Source organism: Piliocolobus tephrosceles, chromosome 7, assembly GCF_002776525.5.
Source record: "Piliocolobus tephrosceles isolate RC106 chromosome 7, ASM277652v3, whole genome shotgun sequence".
NCBI classification, from domain to species: domain Eukaryota; kingdom Metazoa; phylum Chordata; class Mammalia; order Primates; family Cercopithecidae; genus Piliocolobus; species Piliocolobus tephrosceles.
The window spans coordinates 8,085,944-8,111,530 of NC_045440.1; the positions used below are offsets into that span (position 1 = coordinate 8,085,944).

At 40.9% G+C, this 25,587-nt stretch overlaps 1 protein-coding gene across 1 annotated transcript in view; it reads left to right on the top strand.

The window, feature by feature from the left end:
* Positions 1–25,587, top strand: part of CSMD1 (CUB and Sushi multiple domains 1) — a 2,063,566-nt gene that overhangs the window by 1,701,632 nt on the left and 336,347 nt on the right. The window contains exon 26 of the mRNA XM_026453909.1: positions 16,502–16,704. Coding sequence (XP_026309694.1) covers positions 16,502–16,704 — 203 coding nt within the window. The remainder of the gene's footprint in view (positions 1–16,501; positions 16,705–25,587) is intronic.

Consider the following 25,587-nt stretch of genomic DNA (forward strand, 5'->3'; position numbering starts at 1 on the left):
AGCAGTTACCTGAGCCAAATTTAATTAGAAGTCTAATCACAAGACATTGTAGAAAATTTAGCCCCATTGAAAGTTATATGGTAACATTTCTCTAAGAGATCCAGCATATTTCACTGCTGGGCACAGCCATGCTTTATATAACAGAAGTAACAGCATTATAAACTTCTTCCGCTAGCAACATTAAAAGCTATGTTTTACATAACCATATGTGTACATTGTTCCTAAGTTTTAATTGCTTTTCTGCCAGTGTAATTGTCTGGAAAGCTCACTTTGAAGGTATTTCTGTTCCTAATTGTTAGCAGGAAATTGCATTTGGTAGTATAGTTGAAGGGAATTATTTTTAATAAGCTCACACAGTATGGAAAACATTGGAGGCCTATCAAAAATGTATCAAGGTTGTCAAAAGCTTTCCTATGCAGACTTTTAGAAAACGTAATATGTGGTTTGATGACCCCGGTGTTCTACTGGCTGTCCTGCCCTGGATTTTCTTTCTGGCAGCATCAGGTTGTAGAGAGATGAGAGTGAAACCTGCATTGGAGATCTAGGAATATTAATCTACTTCTGATCAATCTTCCAGATCCCAGTAGGAAATATACCAAGAGGAAAACTACACATTTATCCCCAGTCTCCATGTCCAGCCTCTGTACATAGACCATGGGTGGGAGAATTTTCCTGACATGACAGACAGGTATGGGGCCAGTCAGGAATAAAAGCATCTCCAATTTCTCCATTCCTGTCAAGATTACTATAGACCCTTCCCTTATTTTTCACAGATAATGCAAAAAAATAACAAGTTAAGTGAATTTCAGCCATGAAACAAAAGAGTTGTAGAAGTCTACAGTTTTTCCCTATGCCTATGGCTGCTACTCCAGACCCCCTTAACCTGGGGTTCTGGAAGCAGTTGCTGGGTATGGATCACCTTACCAGACATTTAGGAGAGCCTGAGTCAGAGGGAAGAAACCTGCAACCCCCCTCACTTTGCAAAGTTCTGACACATATTTTCAGTTGCCACAGATTAGTTCAATAACACCAGCTCCCAACCATACCACTCACATTTCAGCTGCCATGGTAAATAGACTGTGAGAAAATGCATGAAGGACAAATTCTGAGCTCTTCAGTTCCCAGATCACTATATGGATAACAAGGCACATCACCATCATTGGTGACAGACCCCATCTCCTCTTTCAACATCTGCTGGTGACTGCTCACAGGGCCGCCTGCTATTCAGTGCATGCACAGACAGCAAAGAGGGTAGTTGTATTGTCTTCTTTGCTCCCAGTGATCAGTGCACTTGCTGTCTTACAAAATAGGATTTTCCACAGAAGGAATTGTCCAGAAAAGATAGACATGCAGGGAAGAAATGAGAAGTGATATCATGGGAAGTGAAACTCAGATCACACATAAATGGAATTACAGGAGAAATAGCTGAGGTAGGAACATCGCCACTGCTGTGGGGAGAGACCTTGGATAGGCAACCAGGGAAACTCAGCCAAGGTGGCCATAGGAGTGTAAGGGAGGAGATGCTGTGATGAGAACGATGGAGATGTCCCAGAAGAAGTGACTCCAGGAAAAAACATTAAAGAAACTTCTAGAGATATTTCAGGATCCGAAAAGCACAAAAGATGAAAAGGTGGAAGCTGATCCCACCTTCCCTGACATCTCTCCTCAGAGCTCATCATGTGTTCCCAACTCCTCACATTTCATCATTATTTCATCATTACTGTCATTCCCTATTTGTGTTATTGCCTCCCTCCAAGGGACGGGAGACTTTAGTCTTCAGTGTTATTTTCTACTGTTGCTTATTTCTCCTCCCTCAATATCCAATAACTTCCCACCTAAAACAATGAAGATAGGACTGTCTATCTCATGGAATTCTTTTGATAAATTATATGAGATTTCTTTAGACGAGGCACTGAAAAAAAAATGCATGGAATCTGAAACCAAAGCCCTGTCATTTCTCCATCTCTATTTCCTTTCTTCTTATCCACTATTACTAATTCCCATGACTTTCCTGTTACTTTATAGTCTTCTCTCACCTGACCTTCCCAAATCCATCCTTTACTCTCTCCAGTCTCTCAAATGCCCCCACTGTATATTGACAAGCACCAGCTTCTTACCCAGAACCATCACACTCTCTCGAATTTGGCATACTGTGGCTTTCCAGGTGTATCTTTGACTGCTCATGGATAGTTTACACTTCAGGACAAAGAAACCTTGATTGATCTCTGCCGACAGCCTGTGCTACTGAGGTGCTGTCTTTACACACACTCTCTTGAGTTTCCCCTCATTGACTCACCTCCAGTTTCTTCCCATCTCTTAGGGCCCAATTAAAATGTCAACCTCAAAAATTCATTTTTATTACCCCATCCAGTAATACTCTGTGTTCTTCCCTGATATCATTTCTCTCCATCAGTTACCTTCCTTCTGTACTAATAAGCTCTGTTAATATCATATCCACATGTCAACACCTCCAGGGTAAGTTTCACAGCTCCCACACTCCTGTGATCTTCATTTTTCATTTAGACCACATCTGAAAGCTCCCAAACACTCCTCCCTGCCCACTACCTGGCTTCTTCACTGGGCAGACCCTCCTAACTCACCAGGCATCTTCACTAACTGCCCTGCAAGGGCCACCTTGCACCCACTGCTCCTACTCCAAGCAATATGGTTTGTTTTCTTTATTTTAAAAATTTATGTTTATGTCTATAAAACTAATGTCTATATAGAGATTTTGAAAAATTTTTTTAAAAATGTGAAGAAATCATGCATTATTCCCCTATAGACATGAACGTTAACATGTTGGCAAACGTCTTATATGTATCGATGTATATTCTGTGGTGTGGACATGTATCGTTAAACATTGTCTCGCTTGTTGGTTGTTTATACCATTTTTAATTTTTCTTTCTTTTTCTTTTTATTGTTCTTTTTTTTTTTTTTTTTTTTTGAGACAGAGTCTCACTCTGTTGTCCAGGCTGGAGTGCGGTGACGCAATCTGGGCTCACTGCAACCTCAACCTCCTGGGTTCAAGCAATTCTACTGCCTCAGCCTCCTGAGTAGCTGGAATTCCATGCATGTGCCACCATACCCAGCTAATTTTTTTGTATTTTTAGTAGACACAGGGTTTCGCCATATTGGCCAGGCTAGCCTCGAACTCCTCACCTCAGATGATCCGCCTGCCTCGGCCTCCCAAAGTGCTGGGATTAGAGGTGTGAGCCACTGCGCCCAGCCATTTCTAATTTTTCATGTTGTGCATACTGATGTAACGAGTAGTCTTGTAAGTAAATCTTGGTTTATATTTATACAATTCCTTAGAATAAATGTCTAGGAAATTTGTTTGCTGGGTCAAAGGGTGTGAGCATCCTCATGTGTACAAGTCTTTCTATAAAGCAGAGCTAGTCATTTCACTTGCTATAAAAAGAAAAACTATTTTGTCCGCTCATTATGTGCAGGATAAGCTCTTTGATGTAGTTTATGGTTATTTATTTTTCTTTATTTTGAAATAATAAAGTGCTGCAGAAAAAACAAAACACCCTACATGTAGTTTTCTGTCATCTTAGACACCAAAGAAAAGTACCCTTGAAAAGGTGATAGAGCTTTTTAAAATTGTTTCTATGCAAATAGAAACAAATAAAATTTGATTTGTTCATTTATCTTTTTATTTAATTATTTTTTACGCCATGTTATTCTGAACATTTATTTTGAGTTAATAAACGTGGTCAAATGTTTACATCCAAATCTGTAATTCTGCCTCATCCTATTTAGTTATGGGATAGTATTCCATTGCCTGAATGTGCCATAATTTATTTAAACTACACCCTTTTGGAATATTCAGGTTGCTTTTAATTTTTTCACTGTTATAAGTAATGCTACCATACTCCCCGCATGTCACCTCCAGGGCACTTTTCATGATGAATTTCTAAAGCTGCACTTGCTATGTTTGCACATTTGAATTTTTATAGCCGTTACCAAATTGCCTCTAAAAGGAGTAGCTATACCACCAACAGTACATGGAAATGGGGTGTCTCCACATTCTCTCTGAAACGGGACAAAGGCTTTTTAACAATCTGGCCCAGAAAAAAAAAAATTCTGCATAACATTGTATTGGTTATATTTGTTTATACCTTTCCTATGTTGACTTTTTTGACATGTGAATACATTTGGTTAGTGACTTCCTCTTCTCTGTGCACTTCACCTCCTACCTGCATTTCCGGTTCTCTCCTTTCCCTGGATTCCTTTCCTGCTTGCTCTTGGCTGGACAAGAGCCTTCCCAGACTCCGTGGAGGCAGAATTAGACCCATGTCCTCTGCATGGTGGTGTGCTTTTCTTGTATCTGCCAGACCTTGGGACACTGTGCGTTGGAGGGTGTGTACTTTTCCTCATGTGCCTGTATCTGATATCACAGAGTTCCTTAACAATGATATCACATTTCATTTTTTTTTTTTTTAAGACAAAGTCTTGCTCTTGTCCCCCAGGCTGCAGTGCAATGGCACAATCTCGGCTCACTGCAACCTCCACCTCCCAGGTTTGGGCGATTCTCCTGCCTCAGTCTCCCAAGTAGCTGGGATTACAGGTGCCTGCCACCACGCCCAGCTAATTTTTCTATGTTTAGTAGAGACGGGGTTTCACCCTATTGGCCAGGCTGGTCTCGAACTCCTGACCTCAGGTGATCTACCCACCTCGGCCTCCCAAAATACTGGGATTACAGGCATGAGCCACTGTGCCTGGCCTCACTCCATTTTTTAACTTCCTTTACCTAGTGGAATAGTATCTGGCATTTTGACTTTCAACAATTTTGCATTTGAATAAAAAATGACTGATGCTTATCTACATTTAAATTTTGTTGTATCATATTTTTTGTTGGAGTCATGAGACATTTTCCAAGATGGCAAAACTCCATGGTACCAGGATGCACGTTTGTTTGTCTCTTTAAGCTTTTTATTAGCGTATAACATAAAAACTGCACAAATTAGAAGTGCAGCTTGTTCTCAAAAGAAACACCCCCAGATAACTAGAACTTAGATAAAGAAAGGGAATATTACCTGGACCAGGATAGACCTTTGAGCTCTATTCAAATTATCTCTTCTCCAGGACAATTACTATTCAGACTGCAGAAGAGTTTTGCTGAATTTGAACTTTATGTAGAAGAGAATTGTCAGGCACGATGGCTCACGCCTGTAATCCTAGCACTTTGGGAGGCTGAGGCAGGCAGATTACCTGAGGTCAGGAGTTCGAGACCAGCCTGACCAACACGGTGAAACTCTGTCTCTATTAAAAATACAAAAATTAGCCAGTTGCGTTGGTACATGCCTGTAATCCCAGCTACTTGGGAGGCTGAGGCAGGAGAATTGCTTGAGGCTGGGAGGCAGAGGTTGCAGTGAGCTGATCTTACTCCATTGCACTTCAGCCTGGCCAACAGATTAAGACTCTGACTAAAAAAAAAGAGAGAGAGAGAGAGAGAATGGTACAGTATGATTCATTTTGTGTCTGCTTGATTTCCTTAACGTTCACACCTATTGATACCATTAGATATTTCATGGTATAATTTATTTGTTATAATTTATTTATCTATTCTGGGTGTTGATGGACATTTGGATTGGAGTTAATGCAAACTGTGCTGCTTTGAATATGGTTTGACATGTTACGTGGTGAATGTATGTATGTATGCTTTTTCCATGGGTATATACTGAGGCTGGGAATTGCTGGGTAATGGTGAATCCTACCTTCAGCAGTATTAGGTGCTATCAGTTTTCCAAAATGGTTATACTTATCCTCACTCCCTGAAAGGGTGTATATGAGAGAATTTCAGGAACTTCACCTAAACAACAATGGGATGGATTGTTTTTTCATTTTAGCCATTCTACTGGGTGTGTGTTAGGTTTTTATTTGCATTTCCCTGATGCTTGATCAAGGTGAACACTTTTTTATGTTTACTGACCTTTTGAATATCCTTTTTTTTAATTGCCAGCTGAAGTCTTTTGCCCATTTTTTAATATTGAATTGATTTCTTTTGATAAACACAGATTTTTGATTCCAATGAGTCATAATAATTTTTACTCATTGTTTTCTTTATGGATAGCAATATTTTTTCTTCCTTTTTTATTATACTTTAAGTTCTGGGGTACATGTGCACAATGTGCAGGTTTGTTACATATGTATACATGTGCCATATTGGTGTGCTGCACCCATTAACTCATCATTTACATTAGGTATATCTCCTAATGGTATTCCTCCCCCCTACCCCCACCCCACAACAGGCCCTGGTGTGTGATGTTCTCCTTCATGTGTTCAAGTGATCTCGTTGTTCAGTTCCCACCTATGAGTGAGAACATGCAGTGTTTGGTTTTCTGTTCTTGAGATAGTTTGCTGAGAATGATGGTTTCCAGCTGCATCCATGTCCCTACAAAGGACACGAACTCATCCTTTTTTATGGCTGCATAGTATATTCCATGGTGTATATGTGCCACATTTTCTGTCATTGATGGACATTTGGGTTGGTTCCAAGTCTTTGCTATTGTGAATAGTGCTGCAATAAACGTACGTGTGCATGTGTCTTTATAGCAGCATGATATATAATCCTTTGGGTATATACCCAGTAATAGGATGGCTGGGTCAAATGATATTTCTAGTTCTAGATCCTTGAGGAATCACCACACTGTCTTCCACAATGGTTGAACTAGTAAACAGTCCCACCAACAGTGTAAAAGTATTCCTATTTCTCCACATCCTCTCCAGCACCTGTTGTTTCTTGGCTTTTTAATGATTGCCATTGTAACTGGTGTGAGATGGTATCTCATTGTGGTTCTGATTTGCATTTCTCTGATGGCGAGTGATGATAAGCATTTTCTCATGTGTCTGTTGGCTGCATAAGTGTCTTCTTTTGAGAAGTGTTTGTTCATATCCTTTGCCCACTTTTTGATGGGGTTGTTTGTTTTTTTCTTGTAAATTTGTTTGGGTTCTTTGTATGTTCTGGATATTAGTCCTTTGTCAGATGAGTAGATTGCAAAAATTTTCTCCCATTCTTTAGGTTGCCTGTTCACTCTGATGGTAGTTTATTTTGCTGTGCAGAAGCTCTTTAGTTTAATTAGATCCCATTTGTCAATTTTGGCTTTTGTTGCTATTGCTTTTGGTGTTTTAGACATGAAGTCCTTGCCCATGCCTATGTCCTGAATGGTATTGCCTAGGTTTTCTTCTAGGGTTTTTATAGTTTTAGGTCTATCATTTAAGTCTCTAATCCATCTTGAATTAATTTTTCTATAAGGTGTAATGAAGGGATCGAGTTTTAGCTTTCTACTTATGGCTAGCCAGTTTTCCCAGCACCATTTATTAAATAGGGAATCCTTTCCCCATTTCTTGTTTTTGTCAGGTTTGTCAAAGATCAGATGGTTGTAGATGTGTGGTATTATTTCTGAGGGCTCTGTTCTGTTCCATTAGTCTCTGTTTTGATACAAGTACCATGCTGTTTTGGTTACTATAGCCTTGTAGTATAGTTTGAAGTCAGATAGCGTGATGCCTCCGGCTTTGTTCTTTTGGCTTAGGACTGTCTTGGCAATGTGGGATCGTTTTTGGTTCCATATGAACTTTAAAGCAGTTTTTTCCAATTCTGTGAAGAAAGTCATTGGTAGCTTAATGGGGATGGCATTAAATCTATAAATTACCTTGGGGAGTATGGTCATTTTCACAATATTGAGTCTTCCTATCCATGAGCATGGAATGTCCTTCCATTTGTTTGTGTCCTCTTTTATTTCATTGAGCAGTGGTTTGTAGTTCTCCTTGAAGAAGTCCTTCACATCCCTTGTAAGTTGAATTCCTAGGTATTTTATTCTCTTTGAAGCAATTGTGAATGGGAGTTCACTCATGATTTGGCTCTCTGTCTGTTACTGGTTTATAAGAATGCTAGTGACTTTTGCACATTGATTTTGTATCCTGAGACTTTGCTGAAGTCGCTTATCAGCTTAAGGAGATTTTGGACTGAGATGATGGGGTTTTCTAAATATATAATCATGTCATCTGCAAACAAGGACAATTTGACTTCTTCTTTTCCTAACTGGATACACTTTATTTCTTTCTCATACCTGATTTCCCTGGCCAGAACTCCGAACACTATGTTGAATAGGAGTGGTGAGAGAGGGCATCCCTGTCTTGTGCCAGTTTTCAAGGGAAATGTTTCCAGGTTTTGCCCATTCAGTATGATACTGGCTGTGGGTTTGTCATAAATAGCTCTTATTATTTTGAGACATTTTCCATCAATACCGAATTTATTGAGAGTTTTTATCATGAAGGGCTGTTGAATTTTGTCACAGGCCTTTTCTGCATCTATGGAGATAACCATGTGGTTTTTGTCTTTGGTTCTGTTTATGTGCTGGATTACATTTATTGATTTGTGTATGTTTAACCAGCCTTGCATCCCAGGGATGAAGCCCACTTGATCATGGTGGATAAGCTTTTTTATGTGCTGCTGAATTCAGTTTGTCAGTGTTTTATTGAGGATTTTTGCATCGATGTTCATCAGGGATATTGGACTAAAATTCTCCTTTTTTGCTGTGTCTTTGCCAAGCTTGTATCAGGATGATGTTGGCCTCATAAAATGAGTTAGGGAGGATTCCCTCTTTTTCTATTGATTGGAATAGTTTCAGAAGAAATGGTACCAGCTCCTCCTTGTACCTCTCGTAGAATTCGGCTGTGAATCCATGTGGTCCTGGACTTTTTTTGGTTGGTAGGCTATTAATTATTGCCTCAATTTCAGAGCCTGTTATTGGTCTGTTCAGGGATTCAACTTCTTCCTGGTTTAGTCTTGGGAGAGTGTATGTGTCCAGGAATTTATCCATTTCTTCTAGCTTTTCTAGTTTCTTTGCATAGCGGTGTTTATAGTATTCTCTAATGGTAGTTTGTATTTCCGTGGGGTCGGTGGTTATATCCGCTTTATCATGTTTTATTGCGTCTATTTGGTTTTTCTCTTTTCTTCTTTATTAGTCTTGCTAGTGGTCTATCAATTTTATTGATCTTTTTCAAAAATCCAGCTCCTGGAGTCATTTATTTTTTGAAGGGTTTTTTGTGTCTCTATCTCCTTCAGTTCTGCTCTGATCTTAGTTATTTCTTGCCCTCTGCTAGCTTTTGAATGTGTTTGCTCTTGCTTCTCTAGTTCTTTTAATTGTGATGTTAGGGTGTCAATTTTAGATCTTTCCTGCTTTCTCTCGTGGACATTTAGTGCTATAAATTTCCCTCTACACACTGCTTTAAATGTGTCCAAGAGATTCTGGTATGTTGTATCTTTGTTCTCATTTTTTTCAAAGAACATCTTTATTTCTGCCTTCATTTCATTATGTAACCAGTAGTCATTCAGGAGCAGTTTGTTCAGTTTCCATGTAGTTGAGTGGCTTTCATTGAGTTTCTTAATCCTGAGTTCTAGTTTGATTGCACTGTGGTCTGTGAGACAATTTGTTATAATTTCTGTTCTTTTACATTTGCTGAAGAGTGCTTTACTTCCAACTATGTGGTCAATTTTGGAATAAGTGCAATGTGGTGCTGAGGAGAATGTATATTCTGTTGATTTGGGATGGAGAGTTCTGTAGATGTCTATTAGGTCCGCTTGGTGCAGAGTTGAGTTCAATTCCTAGATATCCTTGTTAACTTTCTGTCTCATTGATCTGTCTAATGTTGACAGTGGGGTGTTAAAGTCTCCCATTATTAATGTGTGGGAGTCTAAGTCTCTTTGTAAGTCTCTAAGGACTTGCTTCATGAATCTAGGTGCTCCTGTATTGGGTGCATATATATTTAGGATAGTTAGCTCTTCTTGTTGAATTGATCCCTGTACCATTATGTAATGGCCTTCTTTGTCTCTTTTCATCTTTGTTGGTTTAAAGTCTGTTTTATCAGAGACTAGGATTACAACCCCTGCCTTTTTTGTTTTCCATTTGCTTGGTAGATCTTCCTCCATCCCTTTATTTTGAGCCTATGTGTGTCTCTGCATGTGAGATGGGTCTCCTGGCTACAGCAAATTGATGGGTCTTGTCTCTTTATCCAATTTGCCAGCCTGTGTATTTTAATTAGAGCATTTAACCCATTTACATTTAAGGTTAATATTGTTATGTGTGAACTTGATCCTGTCATTATGATGTTAGCTGGTTTTTTTGCTCGTTAGTTGATACAGTTTCTTCCTAGCATTGATGGTGTTTACATTTTGGCACGTTTTTGCAATAGCTGGTACTGGTTGTTCCTTTCCAAGTTTAGTGCTTCCTTCAGGAGCTCTTGTAGGGCAGGCTTGGTGGTGATAAAATCTCTCAGCATTTGCTTGTCTGTAAAGGATTTTATTTCTCCTTCACTTATGAAACTTAGTTTGGCTGGATATGAAATTCTGGGTTGAAAATTATTTTCTTTAAGAATGTTGGATATTGGCCTCCACTCTCTTGTGGCTTGTAGAGTTTCTGCCGAGAGATCCGCTGTTAGTCTGATGGGCTTCCCTTTGTGGGCAACCCGACCTTTCTGTCTGGCTGCCCTTAACATTTTTTCCTTCATTTCAACTTTGGTGAATCTGAAAATTATGTGTCTTGGAGTTGCTCTTCTTGAGGTGTATCTTTGTGGTGTTCTCTGTATCCTGAATTTGAATGTTGACCTGTCTTGCTAGGTTGGGGAAGTTCTCCTGGATAATATCCTGCAGAGTGTTTTCCAACTTGGTTCCATTCTCCCCATCACTTTCAGGCACACCAATCAGATGTAGATTTGGTCTTTTTACATAGTCCCATATTTCTTGGAGGCTTTGTTCATTTCTTTTTATTCTTTTTTCTCTAAACTTCTCTTCTTACTTCATTCCATTCATTTGATCTTCAATTACTGATACCCTTTCTTCCAGTTGATCAAGTCAGTTACTGAAGCTTGTGCATTTTCCATGTAGTTCTTGTGTTACAGTTTTCATCCCTATCAGTTCGTTTATGGACTTGTTTGCATTGGTTATTCTAGTCAGTCATTCGTCAAATCTTTTTTCAAAGTTTTTAGTTTCTATGCACTGGGTTTGTAATTCCTCCTTTAGCTCAGAGAAGTTTGATTGTCTGAAGTCTTCTTCTCTCAACTCATCAAAGTAATTCTCCATCCAGCCTTGTTCCATTGCTGGTGAGGAGCTGCATTCCTTTGGGGTGGGAAAGGTACTCTGATTTTTTGAATTTCCAGCTTTTCTGCACTGCTTTTTCCCCATCTTTTTGGTTTTATCTACCTTTGTTCTTTGATGATGGTGATGTACAGATGGGGTTTTGGTGTGGATGTCCTTTCTGTTTGCTATTTTTCCTTCTAACAGTCAGGACCCTCAGCTGCAGGTCTGTTGGAGTTTGCTCAAGGTCCACTCCAGGCACTGTTTGCCTGGGTATCAGCAGCAGAGGCTGCAGAAGAGTTAATATTGCTGAACAGCAAATGTTGCTGCCTGATTGTTCCTCTGGAAGCTTCATCTCAGAGGTGTACCCAGCTGTGTGAGGTGTGAGGTGTCAGTCTGCCCCTAGTGGAGGATGTCTCCCAGTTAGGCTACTTGGGGGTCAGAGACCCACTTGAGCAGACAATCTGTCGACTCTCAGATCTCAGCCTCCATGCTGGGAGAATCACTACTCTCTTAAAAGCTGTCAGACAGGGGCATTTACATCTGCAGAGGTTTCTGCTGCCTTTTGTTTACCTATGCCCTGTCCCTAGAGGTGGAGTCTACAGAGGCAGACAGGCCTCCTTGAGCTGCAGTGGGCTCCACCCAGTTCGAGCTTCCCAGCAGCTCAGCAGCTTTGTTTACCTACTTAAGCCTCAGCAATGGTGGGCGCTCCTCCCCAACCCTCACTGCTGCCTTGCAGTTAGATCTCAGACTGTTGTGCTAGCAATGAGGAAGGCCCCATGGGCGTGGGACCCTCCGAGCCAGGCGCGGGATATAATCTTCTGGTGTGCCGTTTGCTAAGACCCTTGGAAAAGCGCAGTATTAGGGTGGAAGTGACCCAATTTTCCAGGTATTGTGTGTCACGGTTTCCTTTGGCTAGGAAAGGGAATTCCCTGTCCCCTTGTGATTCCTGGGTGAGGTGATGCCTTGCCCTGCGTCAGCTCTCGCTCCTTGGGCTGCACCCACTGTCCTGCCCCCACTGTCCGACACACCTCAGTGAGATGAACCCAGTACCTCAGTTGGAAATGCAGAAATCACCCGTCTTCTGTGTCACTCACGCTGGGAGCTGGAGGCTGGGGCTGTTCCTATTCGGCCATCTTCGCACCTGACCATAAATTTTTAAACTACGTTTAAATGTACACTATGCCACAAACTTTGTTAAGGTTGGCTTCAGTGATTTTGTGTCCAGATTGCTAGATCCTCTCTGCCCAAAGCTATACAAATATTATCTTAGGTTTTCTTCTAGAAAACTTAATTTACCTTTCACATTCACATCTGTATTCCATTGGGGATAAATTTTTGTGTATGGTATGGAGAGTGAAGTGTCACAGATTTTTGTCCATAGTTAAGTTCAGTTGACAATTTGTTGAAAAGTGATTTATTTCTTTATTGCACTATAGTACAAACGTAGTAATTAACTAGAAAATTAGATCTATATAGATCTGTTTCCAAACTGTATTCCATTCCATTGATCTATTTGCCTATATAGTACAAAGCCTAACTAAATTCCTGATTTACTTTATAATACATCTTGATACCCAGTATGAAAATCTAGCTTTGTTCTTCTTTATGTAGATCACTGTGACTATTCTTGGCCCTCTGCACTTCCACATGAAGTTCAGAAACGCTTGTAATTTTTTACAAAAGACATTGCCTGGATTTTTACTGATGTCCCATGACATCAATAGATCATTTTGGGGAAAAATGGCATCTTTTGCAGTACTGAACTTTCTGGTCCTTGGTGTTATATACTTCTCCATTTATTTAGGTTTTGTACAATTCGTCTCAATGATGTTTTGCAGTTTTCTGGGTGAAAGACTTGCACATTTTTGTTAGAATTATTTCCAGCTCTAGGATGCTTTCTGCTTAATGGCAACCATATGTGACCAGGTAATTCAGAATCCATAGTCCTCTTCTCTCCTCTACCTAAGACCTTCAAAGATTTCATCCAGTCCCATAGTTTATAAACCATTTCTTTGTTGAAGACATACATGTTTATTTTCTCCACTCTGACTTCTCACTGAAACTCCAGATTCACATGAACAGCTGCCTACATACCCATCCATCTATATCTAGTTGACAACTTAAACTCAACAGGTGCAAGACAGGATCTCTGATTTTCCCCATCCCATAAACATATTGTACCGTTTTTCAGTTCAGTGAATGACAACTCCACGTTTCTGGTTTCTTAGGGACAAACTTACAGGGTCGGCACATCCTCACCTCAGGCACACCTCTTCCAAGCCTGTTTTCTCTCCCTTCAAAATGTATCCAGGACCTGACCAGTGCCTCGGTACCTCCACGTTCAGCTCATCTCAGCACATACGCAACTTTCTCGGATTACTCGAAACATTGACAGAGTGTAATTTTCCCTCCATGGCTTGTTGTCAACAGAGCTAGCAGGAACAGTTCTTTAAATTGTTGGTGAGGACTCACTAAACATCCTGCATTGGTATATCATCCTTAAAACAGCCTACAAAGCCCTCTATGCATAGGCACCTCTCTTCGCACCATCCATTTCACAACCCCCATTCTTCTCTGCTCTCAGTTCTTCCTTCCCAGTCCCCGTTTCTCTGCTCTGGCTGCACTGGCTCCTGGGTGTTCTCAAATGCTGATGGTGTGCCCCTTATGTGGGGCTTTTGCTTGGCTGAATTCTTACCAGGATAAGACAAACACCCTTAATTCCTTCAAGGCTCCACCCAAATCTCCCTCCACCAAGATGGCTTAATCTAACCACCCTATTTAATACTTCGCCTTCTCATTCCTCCCCTAAGAATTAGTATCCCCAGTGATTCTTTTTCTTTTCTACTTTTTTAGTTCTTCAATTGCATTTGCCACCTACTAACATTCCATATTCTTCATTCATTTGTTATGGATGCTGTAGTTTGCCTGTCTCTTACCTGTACAACACGAACTCCACGAAGGCAGGACTCAACTTGGCAGATGTATGCAAAGTTCCTTGAAGTGCACTCAGTATACTCTTGGTGCTCAGTAAATGTTGAATTATTGAACTAAATCAAAAAGGGAATGTGTTATAGATGCAAAATGATGATCAACTTTATGAGTGATCAGGGAAACTAATTGAAACCAGACACCATTCCACAACCATCACATTTTCTATTTGTACAACTCTTAGTCTGATGGTAATCAGGTATTGCTAAAGATAGAATAAAACAAGGGCATTCATACATTACCCTGGACCAAAGCAGTTAGAATCCCAAGGGAGAGCGAGTTAACAAATCTGCTTTATCATGCCGGCCTAGAAAGATCCTTGGATCAGTACAGTAGAATATCCAGTGTGATACCATTTGTCAAAATTAAAAAGTAGAAACAAACTACCCTTTAGTCGGGAACTAGGAAAATAAAGCACTTACAGTTTTAAAGTAAATTAACAAAATTCTACATTTTTTTAGTATAACAGTCTCTCCCATAATACTCAGTATAAAAGCAAATTGAGGCCAGGAACAGTGGCTCACGCCTGTAATCCTAGCACTTTGGGAGGCCGAGATGGGTGGGTCACAAGGTCATGAGATCGAGACCATCCTGGCTAACATGGTGAAACCCCATCTGTACTAAAAATACAAAATTTAGCTGGGCCTGGTGGCGGGCGCCTGTAGTCCCAGCTACTTGGGAGACTGAGGCAGGAGAATGGTGTGAACCCGGGAGGCAGAGCTTGCAATGAGCAGAGATCACACCACTGCACTCCAGCCTGGGCAACAGAGCAAGACTCTGTCTCCAAAAACATAAATAAAATAATAAATAAATAAATAAATAAAAGCAAATTGAAAGTGATACAAGCACACGCGTGTCAAGTGATATTTAATATGTAACTACTCTTAGACAGTAGTACTATTTTTTTAGGGATATGAATATACACACACATATATGAAGCTTATAAAAATATAAATGGGAATATTACATTACAACTTTAGAGTGTGTGATAAGAGAAAGAACCAATGATTTGGTGGAATGGAGGCTAAAAATGGTTGCATGTATAAGATTTTGTTTTATAAAAAGTTCTGGGCTGGGCATGGTGGCTCACGCCTATAATCCCAGCACTTTGGGAGACCAAGGTGGGTGGATCATCTGAGGTCACGAGTTCAAGACCAGCCTGGTCAACATGGTGAAACCTCATCTCTACTATAAATACAGATAACAATAATAATTACTGGATGTAACAGCTCACGCCTGTAATTCCAGCTACTTGGGAGGCTAAGGCATGAGAATCACTTGAACCCAGGAGGTGGAAGTTGCAGTGAGCCAAGATGATGACACTGCACTCTAGCCTGGGAGAGGGAGCGAGATTCCATCTCAAAAACAAATTTAAAAAGTTCTGAGGCAAATAGGGCAAAATGTTAACACTGGTGGCGGTAGGAAAATAAAGGTCTACTATCTGCTGTAGTTTTCTCTATGTTTAATGATTCATCTTGATTATTTTAAAAATACACCAAACATTCCATACCTTACACAAAATGACATAAGTGTTTTCTTTAAATATGTAATATGTGCAAAACAAAGTGGTTGAGACTCACGGGTAGTGTTTTTCTTTGTCGTCCACTGTGAGTTTACCTTCCTTGCAATCGGTGTGCAACATTCAGGAAATAAAAAACTGTAAATCAGACCCATTCAGGGCCTGCTAATTTTTGCTAGTGTTTTAGCTAAACCCTTTTTGATTCAACGGCCGTAAATAGGACTACATAGATCCTGCTGCCTCTGAACGTGAGTCCCTCTGGCATAAAGATTTTTAAGTCACTCTGAAAAATACCTGGAAGTAAATACAAGTATGGTAAAATTTTATAAACAAGGGAGTTTATATTACCCATTTTTGCCTTTGTGTTGGTATTTGAAATAATGAGGTTTTAAAATAAAATTTTTAGAAACAAGTACAACACAAGAGCAGACCCTTCAGATACAGGTAGAAAATGTCCTTCTGGTGCAAGCTTTTTTCTCTGGTGTGGCTGCTGCCACCTAGCGGGGCATTGCCTGAACAACAGTGACTGCGCCAAAGCCGCCTTAGATCTGCTTCAAACACACCTGTCAATGCCAAACTTACACTTGGTCTGTGTGCCGTACAAAGCTTACATTATAAATATAGATCTGGAAGTCTCTAAAGGAATCCTTTTATCCTAAAACGGATAGCTCAGCATCTAGCTCACCTATCTCTCTGCATCCGTGACGGACTGAGGTCCTGTGCGCTTTATCCCAGTCTGCACTCCTGATTTAACTTCGGTGAGCCTCATTTTCCTCATCCTTCCTTGTCAGACAACACCGAGGCACATTTTGGTGGGGTTTTGTGAAAGCGAAATGAGCTCGCTTACGAGACAGCTTTGGGGTGAGGACACGCTGGATGCACGGGAAGTAGCGCTATTGTGTTCTCTCTTGCAGCCTCCATTTCATTGTTTTCGACACGGAGATGGCTCATGACATCCTCAAGGTCTGGGACGGGCCGGTGGACAGCGACATCCTGCTGAAGGAGTGGAGTGGCTCTGCCCTTCCCGAGGACATCCACAGCACCTTCAACTCACTCACCCTGCAGTTCGACAGCGACTTCTTCATCAGCAAGTCTGGCTTCTCCATCCAGTTCTCAAGTAGGTGGCACAGCTTGCTTCTTCTTTACCTTGATATCAGAGTCTTGCCATGAACACAGAACTCCCTTCATTTGTATTCTCCAGCGTCTCCCTACACAGATGCAATGTGTTGAGCCTAAGTTGAAGTTAGGAAAACGCATGTTGCAGAGAAGAGTTCTCTTCCCCCATTGCTGGATTCATGGCTGAGGCCACGATAACAGAAGCCAGGTTAACAAGAGAAATGCATAACCAAACTTATTTGATGTGCGTTTTGCATGACACTGGAACCTTCAGAAATGAAGACCCAAAGAAAGAGAGAAACTTGTGTGTTTTAATGGACAGTCGTGCAGAAGTATGATTAGAGGATGAAAAGATAGGATTTAGTGGTGATAAACTGGGAGGAACTTAACAAGGCTTCTTTTCTCAGCTTCTTCCCTGTGTGTCTATGTCTTCATTCGTGTCCTCTGCATCCTGGGGGTGCCCTTTTAGAATGAAGGTTTCATGACCTGCTTCCGAGGAAGGCCAGATAATTATTCTACGGTCTGCTTCAGGGCAGAAGGGCAGGCGGAGGCTGGAGTGGCTTTGCTGCTTCTGTAGTTTCCTCAAAACTGCATATTTTGGAGTAGTGTGTTCTGAACATTGTCAGTATCAAAGGAACAATTTGTTTTAGGGAATTCTGTTCATTGTAAGGTCAGGACAGGCAACGGACCTACTTAGTTACATGTAAAAAAAATGTATAACTTTAAAGGTTTCAATTAGTCAGAAAATGTCTAGACTTGGATGCAAAAGAGATGTGGGTCTCTACATAAATGTAAAGCCTATCTTCAGGGTTCCCCTAACCCGGCCTCGATTCCAGGTTCCCTGCATGCCTCAGTCGGACTCTTTCTTTATGTAATGAAGTCTCTGTGCTAACAACCTGCTAATCAAACATCCTTTGATTCTCTGTTCGCAACTTCCCGGTTCCGGACGGTCCTTGAATTTTTTTTCACCTTAGGGATAAAGTTTCAAGAAGTTAATATGACAGAGGAGCCTCTGCTGAATTACTAGTGTGAAACCATATTTGCACACATGGACTATTATCTCCTAATGATAATTCCCATCTTTGCTGTCTAGCCCATTTTTGATGAAAGGTTTCCGAAGAAGGAAGGAATGGAGATATTCTGTGGCAGTTCAGCCTTTTATTTCCCTCCGGATGGCACTGTGGAGAGATGCCATATAATTGGGCGGCACACAAGGTCAGCCGTCATCATAAAACAAGTAGAATTTGCACACAAACACGTTCAGACTCAATTTGTCTCTTGGCCGGTCCCTGGCAAGTCATATTTAGGATTTACATAAGAAAATTGACTTAGGTCAATTTAATGCTTTAAAAGGTTGCTAATAAAATCGAGGTTATAGTCTGCACAATTTTTTACCTCTGGTTTCATTGTGCTCCGAAGCAGTAACTTGCAAACATGTGCCTGTGGAGTAGTGCTTGTACACGGTAAAATTTTCACTGGTCCTTCACAAAAATATGAAAGTAAGAGTGTTCCAGCTATCCTGCCTTGGAGAAAAAAAAAAAAGTCTTTTACTCCAAAATTATGTCACTCTTGCTTTTTCGTTGCGATATAAAATTTTCTTAATCTTTTGAAATGGTGGCAAGAGCAGATGGTAGATTTGTGATTCATTGGCCTTATTTGGCAAAACAAAAAAATTGAGAAAGTTATGAGATTATGTTCTTTCTCCTCTTCTTTTCATTCTGTATTTTCCATGCATTTTCTTCAACAGGTTTTATTTTTTTAGAGTAGTTTTGGGCTCGCAGTAAGATCGAGTGGAAGGCACAGAGTTCCCACGTGCTCTCTGTCCACAGCACACAGCCTCCTCCACTGTCAGCACCCCACAGAGCAGTCTATTTGTTGCAGTCAATGAACCTGCCCTGGCCCATCATTATCAGCCGATAGCCACAGTTTTCTCCGGGCTCACTTTTGGTATTCTGCATTCCATGGGTATATGAGTCCATTCTCATATTACTATAAAGAACTATCTGAGACTGGGTAATTTATCAAAAAAAGAGGTTTAATTGAGTCCCAGCTCAGCAGGCTGTACAGAAGGCATGGCTGGGAAGGCCTCAGGAAACTTACAATCCTGGCAGAAGGGGAAGGGGAAGCAGACACATCTTCCGTGACTGGGGAAGGGAGAAGAGAGAGTGAAGCAGGAGGCACTACATGCTTTTTAACAACCAGATCTCGAGAGAACTGTATCACGAGACAGCACTGGGGGATGGTGCTAAACCATTAGAAACCACCCCCATGATCCAGTCACCTCCTCCAGGCACCACCTCTAACACTGGGGATTACAGTTCAGCATGGGTGGGGACACAGATCCAAACTACATCAATGAGTTTGGAAAAATGCATCTGTAGTCATAGCCTCCCAAAGAGTCATTTCCCTGCCCTAACAATCCCCTGTGTTCTGCCTATTCATCCCTCCCTTCCTCCTAATTCCTGGCAATCACTCTTTTCACTATCTCCACAGTTTTGTCTTTTCCAGAAAGTCATAGAGTTAGAATCATGCAGCGTGTGGTCTTTCACGTTGTCTTCTTTCACTTAGTAAGATACTTTCAAGCTCTAGGTCTTTTCATGGCTTTGTGGATCATTTCTTTATATCACCGCATAATATTCTGTTGACTGGTTATACCACAGTTTATTTACACTTTTTATTTTTTTGCTTGAGATGGAGACTTGCTTTGTCTCCCGGGCTGGAGTGCAGTGGCAAAATCTTGACTCACTGAAGCCTCTACCTCCTGGGTTCCAGGGATTCTCCTTCCTCAGCCTCCCGAGTAACTGGGATTACAAGCATGCACCACCACACCTGGCTAATTTTTATATTTTTAGCAGAGACAGGGTTTCATCATGTTGGCCAGGCTGGCATCAAACTCCTTACCTCAGGTGATCCACCTGCCTCAGCCTCCCAAACTGCTGGGATTACAGGCGTGAGCCACCTTGCCCAGCCTGTTTACCCATCTTCTTACTGAAGGACATCTGGGTTGCTTTAAAATTTTGGCAATTATGCCTAAAGCTACCTATAAACAATCTGTGTACAGATTTTTGTATGGACATAAGTTTTCAGTTCACGTGACTAGATATCTGAGAAGAGGGTTCCTGGATTGTGTGGAAAGAATGCACTTCGTTTTATTCCTGGCCTTTTAAAATCTTCCTGTTTTAACAATGACTGTTGAAACCTGGTCATCACTTCTTTTTTTCTGTATGTTCTTCATGATTCTCTCTTCAGAGAACATCTTTCTAACTTGGGTAGAAAAAAAAAAAAAAGAAGACCTTTTATTATAATTATTTGAGGATCATGGACATGTTTCTTCTCATATAATTAATTAATATATGAATGTTTAGGAAGAAATAAGCATGAAGACACCATAAAAGTTTCTACAGAAGTGATACTTGCTTACTTTTCTTTTACTCAGCTTTCCATGTGTACTTATTTGAATCATATGAAATTGTCATTTTTGTGCGCAAAAAATGATTGAATGCTGGCAATTTCACATGGTTTAACGTAACACTTGGATAGGATCCATCCCTCCAACCCTGTCATTAGTTAATAAATCCCAATTCTGGTATAAATTTTGAGAAATACTCACCTAGGAGCTAGAATATAACTTTGACTCTGAGGCATTTACATGAAGGAGTTTCTGCAAGATTGTCTTTAGAAGTTTATTGAAAGGAAAAACAAGATATAAAAACTTAGAGTGGTACAACATTTAAAAAGCATAGTCTAGACTGTAATTCTGGAAATGTGAGTTTCTATCTTGCCCCCTAATGCTTTGAGACTGACCTTTTGTCTCTGTTATTTTTACTTTATTTATGAAATGAGGATAGAGTATCAATTTCTAAGGACATTTCTGTCTTCCAGAATTCCACCCTGGATGTCATTTATTTTCCCTTTGGCCCCAAAATCTACTATTTTCTCCTCCTTTAACTACTTTGTGGCCCTCAAGGCAAATCTGTATTGGGTTCTTCCAATAAGGAGCTCCAGCAAGGGTGAAGAGCTGGGGTAGGAGGGCATGTCAGGGCACAGAGGCCTCGTACCCCTCTCTTCAGGTACCCCGGGGTCCGCTGTACCCCATGATCCACACGGACTGCTTTGCTCAAGCTGCCGCATTCACCACCTCTTCCCAGATTTCTGTACTAATTCCGAGTAACCTTCCTGATACGGTTTGGTTCTGTGTCCCCACCCAAATCTCACCTTGAATTGTAATGCCCATAATGCCTATGTGTCAAGGGTGGACCAGGTGGAGGTGGTTGGATCATGAGGGCAGTTGCCCCCATGCTGTCCTCATGACAATAAGAGAGTCTCATGAGATCTGTTGGTTTTGTAAGTGTCTGGCATTTCTCGTGCTTGCCCTTCTCCTTTCTGCCACCCTGTGAAGAAGGCGCTTTGCTTCCCCTTCACCTTCCTCCATGATTGTAAGTTTCCTGAGGCCTCCCCGGCTCTGCTGAACTGTGAGTTAATTAAACCTCTTTCCTTTATAAATCACCCAGTCTCAGGGATGTCTTTATTAGCTGCATGAGAGGAGACTAACACAAACTCTTCTTCCTAGAATTTCCAAACCCAACCTTTGGCAAGAAACTCTCAAATTATCCCACTGGGAGTGTGTCATATGTATCATGTGGGATTTTAAATAATACAGTTCTGTAAAGGACCTTGGCAAGTGTATGAAATGGCCGTGAGTGTGCTATAATCATGGCTGTAAAATAAAAGTCTTTTTCCTAAGACAAATCATATCCAGTTCTAGCTCCCATGCATTCGAGTTGACAAGAAGTCAAATACCACTGTATTTTAAAAACCTGCTGCCAGTGTTGGATGGTCAGGGAGTTGCAGGATGATTCAGTGGGGTGAGTACAGAGAGGGACTTGGTTCTACCTCTGCCCCAGTCGTTATACTCCCTCTTGCTCTCATTTGGGGGCCACTGGTCTGGACAGTCACAGTAATTCATCTCATGTGGTTCTCTCTAAGGATCTTGGGCTGGAACACGAAGACCCTGGTCTGACCACCCCAAGCCAGTCATTCAGCCACTCTCCACAAAAGGTAGCTTGCCACTTCTGGGAACCATTGAGAATGGGGCATCAGTCTCCATCTCCCTGAGAACCTGATAAACATTTGACTCCTATACCTGGAGTAAATCACATGTCCTGGTTTTCTAGTTTTAGAAAAGAAGGTTCCTATAACCCCTCAGTCATAATTAGGAAACCGACCCAGGCACCCTGCTTCATTGCAGGAGAAACGGGGCTGTTTTGTCCCCTTCACTCCACCCACCTTCCTCCCCTCACTGGGGAATCCAGCTATGAAACTACATCAAGCTGGCGTCTTTCCAAGCCAAAGGTGGGAAACTCTTCACAAAGTGCCAAGGAGCCTGTCCGTCACACCCAAGAAGCCGTCACTGCTCTTTTGTAGGCAGGAGGATGGAAATCTCTCATTTATTTGTCTTTATGAACCTGGTACCAAAAAAAAATGAGGAACTTTACCCATAAATTAGATTGTGTTGTGATTCATAAGCCATGCTAATTTTATAATCTAAAACATTGGAATTAGTTATGATTTTGAACATTTGTAAATAGAACTCAAAAAGAACTGTTTTCCTTATATGATTGATGTTTTAAGTGTGGCCATTGTTGCCAAGCAAAAATGATATTTATTCAATTATATTAAATTAGATTTCTTGGTAGGCTATTTTTTACTTGATTCTATGTCAATAGCATGTGAAATAAGCATTAGAGGTGTGATTAAATTATTGGAGAGAAAACAGTCATCTGAATATTTGTTTTCTTGAAGACATTTGAATTACCATATTTCTCCCAAGCACAGTTTGAAAGTACATTTTAAACAAGAACTTAACATCAGGGTTGCACTACCTCTCTATCTTGTAATTCCATGTTATGTTGGAGCTTTTTAAACACTTATTTGACTCTTTCTTCTTGAAACACTGTCTTCAGTTGTTTTCCGTCTTATAATTCTCTCTTGTTGCTCCTTATTCCAAGGGCCACTCTCTCATTGGCTGTTTGGCTGATTCACATCTTTCTTCCCTTGAAACTCTAAAGATCAAATGCCAGGAGGGCTTGTCCTTGGGTCTCCTTTCTTCTCTATCCATATATTTTTTAAGAAGCAACAAACATTAAGATACCCATGAAAGTTTCTACAGCTTGCTTTTCTTTTACTCAGTTTTCCGTGTGTACCAATTTGAACTTTATACAATTGTCATTTTTGTGGGTAAGAAATGATGGAATGTTGGCAATTCCATGTGGTTTAATGTAACCCTTCGATATAATCCATCCCCCCAATCCCATTACTAGTTAATAAATACCCAATTCTGGTAGTCCTTAGGAAACACCAGTCAGCCTCCCAGTCTTCTCCCCTGAGCATCTACCTGCCTTCTTGATGTCTCTGCTTTGCTGCAGAGATGCAGAGAGGCAACTCAATGCCTGAACTCAACCACGGTCCTTGTTCATGCCTTTCCCAATCCTGGGCCCCTTGACGTCTTCCCTGTTTGGGTAAAGTCTACTCCATCCTGCCAGTGGCTCAGGATGAAACATGTGGAGTCATTTTTATACCTCTCTAGATCTCACAACACACGGAGAATCCAACAATGCATTCAGCGGGGTCCCTATTCAAAATAGATCCAAAATCCAATTCTCCTAACCTTGCCCTGCCTCCTTGGTCTAGGCCGTTGGGGGTCTGAGCCGCCTGCCTTGCTCACGGGCTTTCTTCTTCCTGCTCCTGCGTACTTTCTGGCCCACCTGAGCACAGGCACCCAGATGAAACTTTTCAGCGGCAACTCAGGCAACACCACCTCACTTCTGCTCAGAACTCTCCACTGTCCTCTCATCTCAGCCAGAGTGATTTCTCATTCTCCCCACTGCCAAAAATGAAGGCCACAAAACCCTTTTTGAAAACTTCCCCCAAGCAGTTTTCAACATCGTCCTCAATCACCATCCTCCACTCTGGCAAAGCCTATAGAAACCTCTACTCAGATGCTAGCCTCTCTCAGCTTGGGTGTGTGTTCCTGTTACACACTGGACTGGCCTTCCCCACCTTGTTGCACAAGAAACTCCAGTGTGCGCATCTCATATTTGAAGGTTTCTTTAGCAAAGCCAATCATGTTGTCACTTCCAGTTCCCAAACACAATGTTTATACTTCTACAATAGTGCTTAGCCCATCGTGGGTTACCATTTTATTAAAAGAGTAGATTAAGTTACTTGAGGGCAGACGGTCTTTGTTTTCCTAGAATGTAATATATAATCAATACTCAACAAGTGTTTGCTAATTAGATATGCTGGAAAATTTTCCACATGCATAAATATTGAAAATATTAGTATGACTTTGATTGTATAATGAATACCTCTTCATCTACTGTAACAATGTGTAACTGAGTTACAACTGCAAATTGTAACTGAGTTTAGCTTAATTCAGAATTTTTCATAGTGAAGCCTTTAATGATAAATGTGTAACTGCAGTTTCAATAATGATATGGTGTGGCTGTGTCCCCACCCAAATCTCATCTTGAATTATAGCTCCCACAATTCCCACGTGTCATGGAAGGGACCCAGTGGGAGGTAATCGAATCATGGGAGCAGGTCTTTCTTGTACTGTTCTCATGATAGTGAGTAAGTCTCGTGAGATCTGATGCTTTTATAAATGGGAGTTTCCCTACACAAGCTATCTCTTCCCTGCCACCATGTAAGATGTGAGTTGCCCTTTCTTGCCTTCTGCCATAATTGTGAGGCCTCCCCAGCCATGTGGAACTGTGAGTCAATTAAAACTCTTTTCTTTATAAATTACCCAGTCTCAGGTATGTCTTTACCAGCAGCATGAAAACAGACTAATACAAATAGCAAAAAATTCTTTCCCCTCTGGATTATTTTATATCCAGTGTTGATAAATAGTTTAAAGTAAATGGTTTTTGTATAATGTTTATTATCAGAAGTACTTGATACTGTAGACTTGCTTTGATTAGTAAACAACACATTATACCTATTTAATAAAAGGGCTGCATCTGTGTTGACCTGTTAAGTGTTATAATTCTTGATTAAGTTATTTTACTTGAGATTACTTAAAATTTTGATACCAGTTTGAAATCAGGCCGAATAGTTTTATAAAGTTCAATGGTCATTTTTTAAGTAACCACAGTTTTTAATCTATCACCTGGTAAATTTTCTTCATTAAAACTGATCTTATTTTTTTTCACTGCTTTAAAATAATCTTGGGGCAGGAACAACTGTCTAGTAGGAGGATGGAAAGGCCAGGCACGGTGGCTCACACCTATAATCCCAGGACTTTGGGAGGCCAAGGCAGGCGGATTATGAGGTCAAGAGTTCGAGTCCAGCCTGGCCAACATGGTGATACCCCATCTCTACTAAAAATAAAAAAATTAAGAAATTAGCCAGGTGTGGTGGCATGTGCCTCTAATCCTAGCTACTCGGGAGGCTGAGGCGGGAGAATCGCTTGAACCTGGGAGGCAGAGGTTGCAGTGAGCCGAGACAGCACTACTGCACTTCAACCTGGGCAACACAGCGAGACTCCATCTCAAAAAAAAAAAAAAAGAGGATAGAGAAAGTCCTTGCTCATCTTCCATGTTTCATGTCTATGTGCCTTTGACGGCCATCGATGGAGTAGGGTTGTGTCCCAAACTTCCCTGTATGTGCATTTACCTCCACTTTACTGGAAGACTAAATTTTCTCCACTAGAAAAATGAGCTTTGGAGGCTCGTGAGATATCCAAACCCCGTTAAAGGGCCACTGTCCTGCCAGCGCTGCACAGCGTGTAAAACAGAAGGACATGAACTGACTACTGCAATTATGTTAATTGTAATCAGCCTAACACTTTTCATTAAAGCTTAATTACCATTTAATCATGCAT